This window comes from Leiobunum rupestre, chromosome 1 (genome assembly GCF_980474605.1).
Source record: "Leiobunum rupestre chromosome 1, qqLeiRupe1.1.hap1, whole genome shotgun sequence".
In the NCBI taxonomy this organism is placed as follows: Eukaryota; Metazoa; Arthropoda; class Arachnida; order Opiliones; family Sclerosomatidae; genus Leiobunum; species Leiobunum rupestre.
Window position 1 is genome coordinate 34351525 of NC_143384.1, and position 15121 is coordinate 34366645.

Consider the following 15121-nt stretch of genomic DNA (forward strand, 5'->3'; position numbering starts at 1 on the left):
AAGCAAAACTCGCTAACTTTCAATACGCGAAAGAAAACCGAAAAATAATACGGTATGCGAAAAACAATACGCGAAAGAAAACCGAAAAATAATACGGTAAAGAATGCCGGCGAAAAGCAAAACTCGCTAACTTTCAGTACGCGAAAGAATACCGAAAAATAATACGGGAAAAAATTCGGGCGAAAAGCAAAACTCGCTAACTTTCAATACGCGAAAGAATACCGAAAAATAATACGGGGAAAAATACGGGCGAAAGCAAAACTCGCTAACTTTCAATACGCGAAAGAAAACCGAAAAATAATACGGTATGCGAAAAACAATACGCGAAAGAAAACCGAAAAATAATACGGTAAAGAATGCCGGCGAAAAGCAAAACTCGCTAACTTTCAGTACGCGAAAGAATACCGAAAAATAATACGGGAAAAAATTCGAGCGAAAAGCAAAACTCGCTAACTTTCAGTACGCGAAAGAATACCGAAAAATAATACGGGAAAAAATTCGGGCGAAAAGCAAAACTCGCTAACTTTCAATACGCGAAAGAATACCGAAAAATAATACGGGGGAAAATACGGGCGAAAGCAAAACTCGCTAACTTTCAATACGCGAAAGAAAACCGAAAAATAATACGGTATGCGAAAAACAATACGCGAAAGAAAACCGAAAAATAATACGGTAAAGAATGCCGGCGAAAAGCAAAACTCGCTAACTTTCAGTACGCGAAAGAATACCGAAAAATAATACGGGAAAAAATTCGGGCGAAAAGCAAAACTCGCTAACTTTCAGTACGCGAAAGAATACCGAAAAATAATACGGGGAAAAATTCGGGCGAAAAGCAAAACTCGCTAACTTTCAATACGCGAAAGAATACCGAAAAATAATACCGGGAAAAATACGGGCGAAAGCAAAACTCGCTAACTTTCAATACGCGAAAGAAAACCGAAAAATAATACGGTATGCGAAAAACAATACGCGAAAGAAAACCGAAAAATAATACGGTATGCGAAAAACAATACGCGAAAGAAAACCGAAAAATAATAAGGTAAAGAATGCCGGCGAAAAGCAAAACTCGCTAACTTTCAGTACGCGAAAGAAAACCGAAAAATAATACGGTATGCGAAAAACAATACGCGAAAGAAAACCGAAAAATAATACGGTAAAGAATGCCGGCGAAAAGCAAAACTCGCTAACTTTGAATACGCGAAAGAAATCCGAAAAATAATACGGTACGCGAAAAACAATTTGCGAAAGAAAACCGAAAAATAATACGGTAAAGAATGCCGGCGAAAAGCAAAACTCGCTAACTTTCAATACGCGAAAGAAATCCGAAAAATAATACGGTACGCGAAAAACAATTTGCGAAAGAAAACCGAAAAATAATACGGTAAAGAATGCCGGCGAAAAGCAAAACTCGCTAACTTTCAATACGCGAAAGAAATCCGAAAAATATTACGGTACGTGAAAAGCAAAACTCGAAAGAATACCGAAAAATAATACGGTAAAGAATACGTGCGAAAAGCAAAACTCGCTAACTTTCAGTACGCGAAAGAATACCGAAAAATTATACGGGAAAAAATACGGGCGAAAAGCAAAACTCGCTAACTTTCAATACGCGAAAGAAAACCGAAAAATAATACGGTACGCGAAAAGCAATACGCGAAAGAATACCGAAAAATAATATGGTAAAAAATAATTGTTGGCCGGGGACTTATTAGCGGCTGCGGGAGGGCGAAAACGTAGGGGACAGTGTGTCAGAATTTATTGCCCGGTGTACCTAGTAACAGAGACCATACCACCGGAGGGCGAAAACGTAGGGGACAGTGTGTCAGAATTTATAGCCCGGTGTACTTAGTAACAGAGACCATACCACCGGAGGGCGAAAACGTAGGGGACAGTGTGTCAGAATTTATAGCCCGGTGTACTTAGTAACAGAGACCATACCACCGGAGGGCGAAAACGTAGGGGACAGTGTGTCAGAATTTATAGCCCGGTGTACTTAGTAACAGAGACCATACCACCGGAGGGCGAAAACGTAGGGGACAGTGTGTCAGAATTTATAGCCCGGTGTACTTAGTAACAGAGACCATACCACCGGAGGGCGAAAACGTAGGGGACAGTGTGTCAGAATTTATAGCCCGGTGTACTTAGTTACAGAGACCATACCACCGGAGGGCGAAAACGTAGGGGACAGTGTGTCAGAATTTATAGCCCGGTGTACATAGTAACAGTGACCATACCACCGGAACGGGTTTAAGAGAGAGCGAGAGACCGAGAGCGAGGGGATAGTAAAGTTAGGAAACGATCGTCGATCGGTCCACGAAAGCCACAAACACACAAACACACAAACATTGAGGATTATATACAAGTTTATAGAAATGTTTTAAAATAGTGAAAATTTATGAATTTACTGGGTTTCACTTTCCATTGTATAATTACTGGTTGAATTGAATCACCGAAGGGAACTGTGGCTTATTGCCCTCAACAAGCTTGGATTCAGAATGCATCTTTGAAGAACAACATTTTGTTTCACCGCGAAATGGACAGAGAAAAGTACGAGACAATTCTGGAGGCGTGCGCTTTAGAAGAAGACATTTACATTCTTCCAGCTTACGACGAAACAGAAATTGGCGAAAAAGTAATTTAATTACAATTGGGTTCATTAACAATTCTTTTCAACTTTGCATTGAGCAATTTAATTTAACCATAATATTAATAATAATAATAATAATAATAATAATAATAATCATAATAATAATAATAATAATAATAATAATAATAATTTTGATCTCAAAATGTGTTTTAGCTACGATTTTGAAATTTAAGGGTGTTATAGAGCGCTCAGGGGCATAGCTGCACGGGCTCGTCTCAATTTTGAGCCAATTTGTGAGTTTGAGACCGAGTCCTTAAATATTCGAAATTATTTTTGAGCCCGAGACGAGTCCCTTCTAAATTTCATTATATCTCGAGCCTCGGGTGAGACCATTCGAAAAAACGTATAGCATTTTGAACACGAGACGAGACCAAGAAATATATTATCTAATTTAAGAGCTGAGACGAGACCCTTAATTGTTTTGAGACGAGACTGAGTCTGAGTCCCAAAAATAGTATAAACAAGTTCGCCAAGAAGGCGATAATATTATTTCATCGCGATGCTCTCAATCGAACCGTTATATATCAAGCAGAGATCGGCATTCTAATATAAAAAAGAGAGAGAGACACTGCGCTCGCGAGCCCCAGCCTAACCTACGGCATTGGCGATCTTTGAAGCCCAGAGCTCCCCGACCTATGATATCAAGTTTAACTGTGTTAAATTGGTTTCTTTAAAATTTAATTTAACAACACTCTATAGTACATACGTTTTTACTATATAGTGTTTTTAAAATTAAAGACCGCAACCTTCTGAACGCCAGAAGCCCACGCTGTGTAATCCCCACGCCCAAGTCGCGAAGAAAAATTTCGTATACTTTTGGCAAGTTATATACGATGATTTTATCAAATTAAAAGTTGGTTTTAATCAATAAAATAATGTAAATATAATATTTGTACTTAATTTGCGTCTACATTTCGATAGAGAGTAGGTTATTTAATTATGTCTTTAAATGAGAGAAGGGGGAGGGGAATGGCGGAGTCTAAGACCTGCTCTTGTATCGTGTATAAATCCTCCTAGATCGGGTTGAAAGAGGTTCCGAAATGACTGACAAATCGAAGTTTTAAATTAGTTAAGCCTAAAGAAGAGGACCAACGAAACTTATATTGTGTGAATGATACTTTACAAGATAAAATTAAGAATTGAAACTATCAAATAGGTCATATTGTATAGAATCACAATTATACTCATAACAAAAAAGCTACGTTCACACTTAGCCCTAAATTCGCTTCGTTTAGATAACTGGTTTTTAAAACCAACGTTAAAATCGCTTGGTGTTTGTTCGGGAAGCAACTCTTCCAAGTCAGTTCGCTTAGAATCGCTTTCAAAACGACAAGGCGGGGAAGTAAAATTGATCGTATTTTCCAAAATAATGGGGATAAAATTGTAAACCATGTCAAATAATATTACTATATGTATATTAAACATGATTAACTAATTGTTTTGGGATACATTTTAGTATTTTCAATATTCTAGTCATAATTTGAAATGGCGTTAAACCTTGGCTATAAGCGAACCGGGCTGAATAGATTCCGCACGTGTGAACCAAGAATTATCGTAGGTGGTCAAAACTGGCATTCAAACCGACCTAAACTGGGTTTTAGGCTCTAGTGTGAACGTGGCTACAGAATACTTCAGAGCTTGAATTTGAACAAACGAATTTCCAATCGGCAAAAGGGATGATGCGCGTTATATTTGTTACTTCAGGTCATACGTTGTAAGCATTGCGTATTACTCCGAAAAGTGTCACACTTATTTGTTACTTTTGGTCATACGTTGTTAGCATCGCGTATTACTGCGATAAGTGTCACACTTATTTGTTAGTTTTGGTCATATTGGATAGGCCTGGGATAAGTGTCACACTTATTTACTTATTGGTTACTTCAGCTCATACTTTGTAAGCATCGCCTAATACTCCGATAAGTGTCACACTTATTTGTTACTTTCGGTCATATTAGAACGGCCTCCGATAAGTGTCACACTTATTTTTACTTCAGGTCATGCGCAGTAAGGATCGCCTATTACTCCGATAAGTGTCACACTTATTTGTTACTTTCGGTCATATTAGAACGGCCTCCTATATGTGTCACACTTATTTGTAACTTCAGGTCATACGTTGTAAGCATCGCGTATTACTCCGATAAGTGTCACATTTATTTGTTAGTTTTGGTCATATTAGAACGGCCTTGGAAAATACCAGAGAGAAATTCACGACCTCCGATAACTGTCACACTAATTTGTTACTTCAGGTAATACGTGGTAGGCATCGCCTATTATTCCAATAAGTGTCACACTTATTTGTTACTTCAGGTCATACGTTGTAAGCATCGCGTATTATTCCGATAAGTGTCACACTTATTTGTTACTTCAGGTCATGCGCAGTAAGGATCGCCTATTACTCCGATAAGTGTCACACTTATTTGTTACTTTCGGTCATATTAGAACGGCCTCCGATAAGTGCACACTTATTTGTTACTTCAGGTCATACGTTGTAAGCATCGCACGGAAGGGATAATTCAACTTAATCCTTACCTATCCAATAATATTTTTTTTAACGTTACCGGACTTGATTTTTAAAAATATCTACCACACAAAGCCAAACTCCCGAAAACGGTTAGTTGGGCAAATATTATATAGTATTTTAATTTTCGCGCCACCTATCAATTAGGTTTGCCAATCTATATCAATTTGGTACTAGAAGGTTTTTAAATAACGCACCATATTATATGGTATTTAAATTTTCGCGGTCAGGATGGTATTTCGCAAGACTAAAAATTTTACATGGTATTTAAATTTTCGCGGTCAGGATGGTATTTCGCAAAACTAAAAATATTACATGGTATTTAAATTTTCGCGGTCAGGATGGTATTTCGCAAGACTAAAAATATTACATGGTATTTAAATTTTCGCGGTCAGGATGGTATTTCGCAAGACTAAAAATATTACATGGTATTTAAATTTTCGAGGTCAGGATGGTATTTCGCAAGACTAAACATATTACATGGTATTTAAATTTTCGCGGTCAGGATGGTTTTTCGCAAGACTAAAAATATTACATGGTATTTAAATTTTCGAGGTCAGGATGGTATTTCGCAAGACTAAAAATATTACATGGTATTTAAATTTTCGCGGTCAGGATGGTTTTTCGCAAGACTAAAAATATTACATAGTATTTAAATTTTCGCGGTCAGGATGGTATTTCGCAAGACTAAAAATATTACATGGTATTTAAATTTTCGAGGTCAGGATGGTATTTCGCAAGACTAAACATATTACATGGTATTTAAATTTTCGCGGTCAGGATGGTTTTTCGCAAGACTAAAAATATTACATGGTATTTAAATTTTCGAGGTCGGGATGGTATTTCGCAAGACTAAAAATATTACATGGTATTTAAATTTTCGCGGTCAGGATGGTTTTTCGCAAGACTAAAAATATTACATGGTATTTAAATTTTCGCGGTCAGGATGGTATTTCGCAAGACTAAAAATATTACATGGTATTTAAATTTTCGCGGTCAGGATGGTATTGCGCAAGACTAAAAATATTACATGGTATTTAAATTTACGCGGTCAGGATGGTTTTTCGCAAGACTAAAAATATTACATGGTATTTAAATTTTCGCGGTCAGGATGGTTTTTCGCAAGACTAAAAATATTACATGGTATTTAAATTTTCGCGGTCAGGATGGTTTTTTGCAAGACTAAAAATATTACATGGTATTTAAATTTTCGCGGTCAGGATGGTATTTCGCAAGACTAAAAATATTACATATGGTATTTAAATTTTCGCGGTCAGGATGGTATTTCGCAAGACTAAAAATATTACATGGTATTTAAATTTTCGCGGTCAGGATGGTTTTTCGCAAGACTAAAAATATTACATGGTATTTAAATTTTCGCGGTCAGGATGGCATTTCGCGCCACCTATCAATTAGGTCTGTCAATCTATAACAATTTTACACTAGAAGATTTAAAGCACGTTTTACGAGCTAGAGGCTGGCGTAGATCCTAAAGGGGTCAGTTTTGGAAGCGGAGGGCCGTGAGTTCGAATCTCAGTAACGACGGTTTGTTAAAAAATTTGGCTCTTCTGATAGAATCCTCGGAGAGATTAAAAGAGCCCGAGTAGAGACTTATCGTAAGAGTTGTTAATGATACGAGCCCGACACGAGCTCGAGTGAATAAATACGAGCTGAGACCGGTCGCGGATTCTAAATTATTTGTTCAGAGGACGAACTCATCAGTAGTAGTCAACCCCTAAAAAAATAATCGACTGAACCGAATTCTATTGGCTGTTAAGTCGATGACGCAAGTCATGGGACCTTTGCACCCACATGGCCCACGTTTGTTTTTGAAAAGTTCGTTTTTAACCACGCATTTCGCGATTGTTCCGAGCTTTCATTCGTTCGACGGTCAAAATTATGTACGGTTCTGCCGTCATGCCGTGTTTATTTTGTAACCTAAGCGGCAGCAGAGGCCTGTGTTTTTTGGAGGTACATTTTTTTTTCTAAACAAACTCTACAACGGTACTTTCTATATTTTAACCTTATAATGTTAGTGGCAGATGTTATTTTATGTTATAACGCATAAAGTAGATTTAGGTAGTCTCTTAATTTTGTAGGAAAAGTGTTAGACATGGCAGTTTTCATATGATCGGATTAAGTATTGGTATTTATTACATAAACCAGGGTACACAAAGGGAAAGAAAAAGCGATTAGAGCAGCGGCGGCGAACGCAAAAATTATGGTGAGGGCTCGGCTGATTTTTTAATAAAAAATGTATTTACATCAAACTAAAATAATTTTAATATTTAATTTCTCAAAATGTGTTTTTCTGATATCTGAAACGTCAATGAATTCAAAGTCGTTGTCTTCGGATAATTAAAATATTTTGATAAAGCTGTGTACGCGACGGATACATTTTGGGTTAAACATTTTAAAGGACTAAAACTTATGCTTATTTCTTTTTATGTACCCTTCTTTGGTAATAACAAATTACTGCAATTTAATAAATGAAAAACAATAATTTAAAATTGGTCTTGGGGCTTTCCGCACAAATATTTTTCAGTGGACGCTCTGGCCCCGGAGCCCCCACGGGATCGCTGTCCCTGGATTGGAGGATATTATAGAAATGGTTAAAATTCCGTAGGGCACAAGACAATGGCTTAAATCTTAAAATTTATTTGTCACGTATCCTGCAATATCTAAAAATCTTATGAACTCTTCAGGGCCGTGCAGGAGGGCGCAAAATCCCCGGGGCAGTACGGTAAATCACCCACGAAGGACTAATAGGGACCCATTAAAGAGACAACAGGGGGGTTCAAATCAGAAGGATTGAAAACGCTCTAAAGGCTCGAGGTGGATAACCTTGGACATTGTTAATAAGGCGGGGGGTGCCAAATCATGTTAACATGGAAGCTGGAGGGGGGGGGGCTAACTAAAGGGCTCGCGAGTAACTTTCGCCACGGGCCTCAGATTACCTCGGCTTTCAACCGTTTTCTTTATTGATAAAAAATATAGTTTTTATCTCTAGATAAAAAAGTATGGTTTTCTATAAGTAAAGTATAGCTAAACTTGTGTTGAGCCGCGGACTCAAAACGAGTGAGCCCTCTAATATTTATTCAGAGACCTAGTACGAGACGACTCCAAAACGAATTGTTTAAGTGAGAAGAGCCCGAGACGAGTCCAAATTCGTTAACTTAAGAAAATTGAGCTCGAGACAAGACGAGCGAAAAAATGTAAAACAAATGAGACTGAGGTGAGTCCAAAGAAAAACTAAAGCTTAACATGAGTCCGAGACGAGCCGTTTCAAATATTGTCATTTTAACTGAGTCTGAGCTCAGCCTGTACAAAATTTTTCCTTAAATTGAGCCCGAGACGAGCACTTAAACATTTCTGTAAATACTTTGAGATGAGCCTGAGTCCAACACGGGGCGTGCAGCTATGCTCAGGGGGTCAACCAACTATGCAAATTTTAATTTCCTTGAACCATGTCTTCAAGGTCATTCAAAAATTATCTTGTGAACCGTTAGTGTAACGAGTTGGTGCCAATTCGAAAAGTGCTCCCCGTCACATTTTATGGCTAACTATCTGGTTTGCGAAATAGGAAGTCGAGATCAAAGACAACTAGCCCTAAAATGAATTGCGTCAGAGACCAGGTGTAAAGGCTAATAACCTTAAAGATTTTGCGTTTGCCATGCTTACGTACAATTTCCATTAAATAAAATTGGTCGGACGGCATTTACACTCGCTTTTTCTCACGCTTGTTACGCTGTTGCACGGTCACCATGGCAACCACTTCGAAAAAAATCTAAAATTCACTTACTTGTTAGTCCTAACGCCATTAGGTTTTTATGTTGAATTGTTGTTAAAAACCAATTAGGTTAGGCATTCGCAATAATCAGAAATGTATTCTTCCCAAGAAAAGGATGAAATGGTTCGACATTATTACGAGAATGGTAATAACGCGTGAGTTGCTGCAAGGACGTTTCACCTACGTCATCCACAACTTCGATCAAATCACGCAAAAATGTTAAGAGTTTTTAAGCTATTTCAACTAACCGGAAATGTCAATAGAAACATTGAAGAACGTAACCAGGGTGGAAAAAATGACGATATCGACCGGATTTAACTTCTTTAGATTTTTTTCTGCGGGGTTTTATTTCGGACAATGTTTACTACAATCCAGCACAGAACGTTGCGATTCTACGTGAAAAAAAAGTACGTGCAATTTCGTGAGCTGACTGTAGAAAATTTGGAGAACACAATGAAGTCGATAGTTACGAGAGCTCAAGTTTGCGTAGTGGCCGACGGTGGAGTTTTCGAACAGTTTTTAAAACGATCTTGAAAAACTTGTTTCATTTCAGATTATTTATTTCAATGCGTTCGTTTTGTATCTAACTTATTTTAAATTAAAATAGTTAAATATAAAAATTTCTACGATCAATTCTATTTAATGGAAATTGTACGTAAGCATCGCAAAGGCAAAATCATTTAGGTTTTTTAACCTGGTCTCTGACGCAATTCATTTTAGGGCTATTTGTCTTTGATCTCGACTTCCTATTTCGCAAATCAGATCGGGTCAAAGCTTGTCAGCCATAAAATGTGACGGGGAATACTTTGCGAATGGGAACCAACTTCGTAACTCTTTCGGTTCTCAAGATAATTTTCGAATGACCTTGAAGACATGGTTCAAGGAAATTAAAATTTGCATAGTGACCCCCTGAGTGCTCTATAACACCCTTAAATTTCAAAATCGTAGCTAAAACACATTTTGAGATCATAGCCCTGGTCCTTTTTAAAGTTAACACCCTGTATAAAAAATAACAAAAAACAATTTCATAGCGTACATAAAACTGTGATTAAAAAAACAACTCCTTTAATTTTGCATTAGGACTTCAAAAATAGTGGAAAATTGTTTTTATAATAGAATTTTTGTCATAAAGGTTTAGATTTCAGAGATTATTCAAAATATTCTATCATGGCAAATGTTTTGATCATGTTACGTTTACAGAAATTTTATACATAAATGGATTATTTTTCAAAAATACAAAAAGGTCTAAGTAAATTTTTGGGGTTGCTGAATTGTTTAAAGTAAACAAGAGAAATTTCCGAAATCGAAATTTGGAGAAAGTTGAAATAACGCTGAATGATATCTGACAGTTTCTGTGTAAAACAATTTTGAGCACGACCTTTGAATAGAACCGTAGAACATTAACAATGTGTATATATTCTATATGTATGCTCCATTCTATTAAATGGCGTTAACGTCAATGCCATCAATAAATGTTTCGCTTATATCGTAGATGAAATGTGCGAATTTCAATCATTATAGGGTATAAATTTTGAGTTGGTAGGTTCAAAGTGGAATCGTATATATGAATAAATATATATCTTTGTAAGAAAAGGAATCTATTAAGTTGAACACTAAAAGGAGCAAAGTATAAACTTTTAATTCACAGCGACCGCCAAATCCTTTTGTATTGACTTTTTTTAAATATTCTGTCAATTTAAATGCAAAATTTGTAGCTTATTTAAATCAATTATATAATTAACTGTACTAATAATATCGGCAAAATATCTTTAATTTAAAGTATGTGCATTTTGGTAATATCTTTATAACATTGTTCAAAACCTTACAGCTTAACTCTACAGAAATCGGTTAAAATGATTGTTAATCTTTAAATATTTATGCAGGGAATCAACCTTAGTGGGGGGCAAAAGCAACGAGTGAGCTTAGCCAGAGCCGTTTACTTGGATCGAGACATCTACTTGTTGGACGATCCTTTGGGTGCGGTAGACACAAACACCGCGAACCATTTATTCGAGAGGGTGATTGGATCCAATGGACTACTTAAAAATAAAGTAGGTTACACGTGTTTCAATTATTACGCTACGTTTAGATTCATATTGCAGACACCGTTTATGCATTCAATTAGTTTTAATCCCGGATACACCTGAGGGAAAAAATGTTTGATTAAGTCTGAAATTCCGCAATGATAAAACTTTGTAAGCTCTAAAAACATTTTTCGCGCTCACTGTTTTTGTCAAAGTGAAAAGCAACTTTATAATTAATATTTTCATCAAATTAGCCCAAGCCCAGAAAATGAATTAAAGCTTCGAATAATGCCTATAGTCGAAGACCTCATACGAGAGGGGTAATTTCTAAGTACCCACTTCCGAAACTCAGCAAAATTTAGAATAAAGCTTTAAATAATTAGCACCTAAGAAAAACGACAATTTTTTGTTTAAAATTTCATTATGATAACAAGAGTGTTTAAGCTTTCATGGAATAACTTAATTTAAAAATTTGTTTCAGACGAGAATAGTGGTAACCCACAATTTGTCCCTTCTTCCGCATTTCGATGTTGTGTACGTGATGGAAAATGGAAAAATTGTAGGCAAAGGGACATACGAAGAATTGCTTGAGAAAGAGGGTCCATTCAAAGATCTCTTAAACGAGTTAAACAAAGAAGGAATTAAAAACAAAGGGATAGTTCAGAAAGAAAAATCGAAAGCAGACGTAACGAAATATACTTCAAAAAGGTAATTCCAATGTTCTATTCTGAAGTTAAAAGACTAAGGCGAGCTTCAACGTTTTCCAGCAACTTCCTTAAAAGTAGGCGTTCTGCTATATTTTTCAATTAATTATTTGCTTCAAAACTGTTAGAAACACCGAACAAAGCTAATATGAACAAGAAACGCACAGAACCGATATCAATGGGTTTGAAATACTATGCTACAGCAAAGAAAAACTCCATTTAAGTTTTTACCCTCGTTTAAGCCCTTTAATTATAGAAAGATTTTTAATTCTTACAAAATAAATAGATAACTAGATAAAGTATTTAAACTTGTTATAATTCGATTGGAAAATGATCAGTACAATTCAAAGTTAAGATAAACACGAATGAAATGTTGTAACGTTTTTCTAGTCGAGGTACTCATTTCCTACCGCGACCAGCGTAGTCAATAACGTTGACATCAAATTAAATTAATCATTAGGCAAAAAGTATGATTTAGGGAAATACTAGAACGCAAAGGATTTGAATTTGAAAAGCATTTAATATTTAAAAAGTAAATTAAAGTTACAAAAACACTAAATTATATGCCTGAACATTAATTGGCCAAAATACCTACACATAAAGACTTTTTGGGTAAAACAAAATACACTTGAAATTAAACAATTAAATGATGGGAAAGACAATTAAACAATTATTAAATACTACTTAAACACTAAGTTATCAAACACTAATTTTATGTTAACGGCGATTTTAAACTAATTAACGGTTAACTTTAAACACTGGGGTACCCCACTCTATTGCACGCGACTTATTCGATCGTGGAGACGAACTCTTGGTTGAACACAAAGCTCAACGAATGGCTTACTATCGCGGCACTATAGTACGGGTGTCCCGTGTAAGGTACTTATCTTATAGTTGGCTCATATGAGCGGACGCTCCTGAAACTGGATCCAAGATGGTTTCTTCATCTGCCATCCGTCCCGATGTCTGGAGCGTGGTTGATTATGGACGCACGAAGGTCTGCTGGCTCGACGCGGCTAATGGCTAGCTATATTACCGACGACGATAACCTTCGGCACTTAACGACTGTTTTCGACGACTCAAAATGCACACTTTAGAACTTTACTAAGTTCAGTTTCGCGACTATGGCGGTTCGGCACTGGTCAAGAGTCTGGGAGGACTACTGCTCTCGGACGAGTTGTTTCCGTACTGTTTTTGTTCGAGTCCGAGTTCACCCTTTTTAAAAGGTTCGCTGGTGTTGCACCACACCACGACACAAGTTTGGGGCATTCGCGTATTTTCCACTTCTTCACTACCTATCAACCTATTTCCGGTCAGGGTTTTTCTATCGATCCAACAATATCCGCCGTACAAAAATATTCACAATAGAAAGAAATCCTTTGCGTTCGAGAAGGGGATTATGACCAAAACCCAGTGGCCACGGCTAGAAACTAGAAACCTTTTCCCAATATGTTTAAAAATAAAAGTAAGCCTAAATACACTATTTACACTATTTAACTTTTTGATATTACATAAAATATCATCACAATGTTAATGCTATTTAATGTTTAAATTTGTTAACACGAAATTTAACTTGCTTAAAGAATTCGAATAGACCATGAATCTAATCCTATAGTCATTAAATAACCTATATACTTTTAGTTAAAAGTAAAAACATTTTAAAACATACACTGTTCATAAAGTAAAGGTTTAACATATGAACGATTCAAAATTCTGAGGTGGTACCAGATGAACGATTGTCATTCTCTTTGAAGGTTTACAGGGATAAAGGTCAGGTGATACCCTTACTAGCTCAGGCAAGCATCTAGACATTTTTTTTGTAAACTGACAATTTACCTAATACGGTACCTCCAATTCGGTCTCTTGTATATTGAAAAGCTAGAACATAGTTTTTTTCTTAGTTTGCAAATGATAAAAAAATTCAAAAACTGATAATACCAACTTTGTTATCGATTAAACGCATTTTCTAATTTATGAAAAAAAACTAAGAAAATGGTCGTTGACCTCGTCCCCTGCAGCAAATAAGGGCCAAGGGTTAACTATTCGGTTGACCGATCTTGAATGTCCAATGGATCTTTGACCTGACTCTTTCATGTTGTTGGACCGACTTTCAATTTTCGACTAAATTTCAAACCTAAAATGGTACGAAATCTAACTTCACTTTGTCAAAATGACAAGCTTATAGAATGAAATCTTGCCATCGTGAATTTCTGATAACTTGACTCTTAAGTCGCCAGCATATTTTTAGTCGAAAAAAACACGAGTTGAGTATAAGGGATTTAAATTGAATTTATTAAGAAACAAAAATATAAAATACAGAAAATATTTATAGAAGCTCTTCTCTTTTGGGAGGCACTAGAAACAGCGCAAGCTTTCGCAGCCTTATACTTCCTTTTTCTAGCTCTCAACGGGCTTGGCTTTTCAGCCTTAATTAATCCCGGTCGAGGAGACTCGCTCCCCTTCTGGGAAAAACCCTTTCTCCCTTCGGGCGGTGGCGTACGCGCTTCCTGGCCAGTGAAAGTTGACTTGGTGTCCATCATTGGGGGGGGAGGGGGGCGGTCCGCCCCGGGTACCAGGGTAGCCAGGGGTGCCATCGGAGAAGCTCGAGGGGGTGGGTGCAAATCGGAACGATTACACTTGAAGAATGTTTTGGTGCTCGAGGGGGGGTTGCAAAACGAAGGACTCCTGAAAACTTCTGCACGGTTCTGGGGGCGTCACAATACATTGCCGCCCCGGGGATCCAGTCTTCTTAATCCGTCACTGACCATCACTGGTGGTAAACGTGTTAAGTTAGTGGTAACAGGATACCAACTATAATCCCCTTAATTAAATTCTTATGGAAGGCAGCAGCCTTTCTTTGCATTAATGATAAAAATCCAGCTTTTTTTCCTCCAGCTGCAGAAATTAAGAATTATAATCCGGGTTGACAATCACCGCTTATTCAGTATCTGCTCGAAACGCGTACACTTCTCCGATACTTATGTACTCGTTATACCGAAAAAGACAGAGTTAATAAAGAATTAAGAAAAACACATCGTTTTAATTTGCAAATTATACTTAAATTTAAACCACTGATTTCCCCGGTATTATTAAAGTGGCGTTGTGAATGTTAGAGCGGTGATGCAAAAACCCTGCTTTTACCCAGTTTGAACGTACAATGCTGTGGTGACGTAAAATGCAATGGCGCAATAACTTAGTATATAAATTCGAGTGACAACAGTGGATAACCATTCGAATTCGAAGAAGTTTAAAGTCAAGAAGAATAACCCAACAAGAACTATGTAAGTATAATCCCTGTTTAGTTTTCTAGTCCTTTGTCTCTGGGGACAATGTATTTATTTTACTTTTGAATTACATGTATAAGAAATCGAAAGTCGTTTATTTTGAATTCTTTGACGGGCGGACGAAAGATGAGAGACCGCAGAAAAAAGTTGAAGA

At 36.8% G+C, this 15121-nt stretch overlaps 1 protein-coding gene across 1 annotated transcript in view; it reads left to right on the forward strand.

Moving 5' to 3' along the window:
- Positions 1 to 1715: 1715 nt before the first annotated feature.
- Positions 1716 to 15121, forward strand: part of LOC149962188 (ATP-binding cassette sub-family C member 2-like) — a 66936-nt gene continuing 53530 nt past the window's right edge. The window contains exons 1-3 of the mRNA XM_090179023.1: positions 1716 to 2632; positions 10839 to 11006; positions 11461 to 11687. Of these exons, the coding sequence (XP_090035149.1) occupies positions 2534 to 2632; positions 10839 to 11006; positions 11461 to 11687 (494 nt within the window). The 5' untranslated portion in view covers positions 1716 to 2533. The remainder of the gene's footprint in view (positions 2633 to 10838; positions 11007 to 11460; positions 11688 to 15121) is intronic.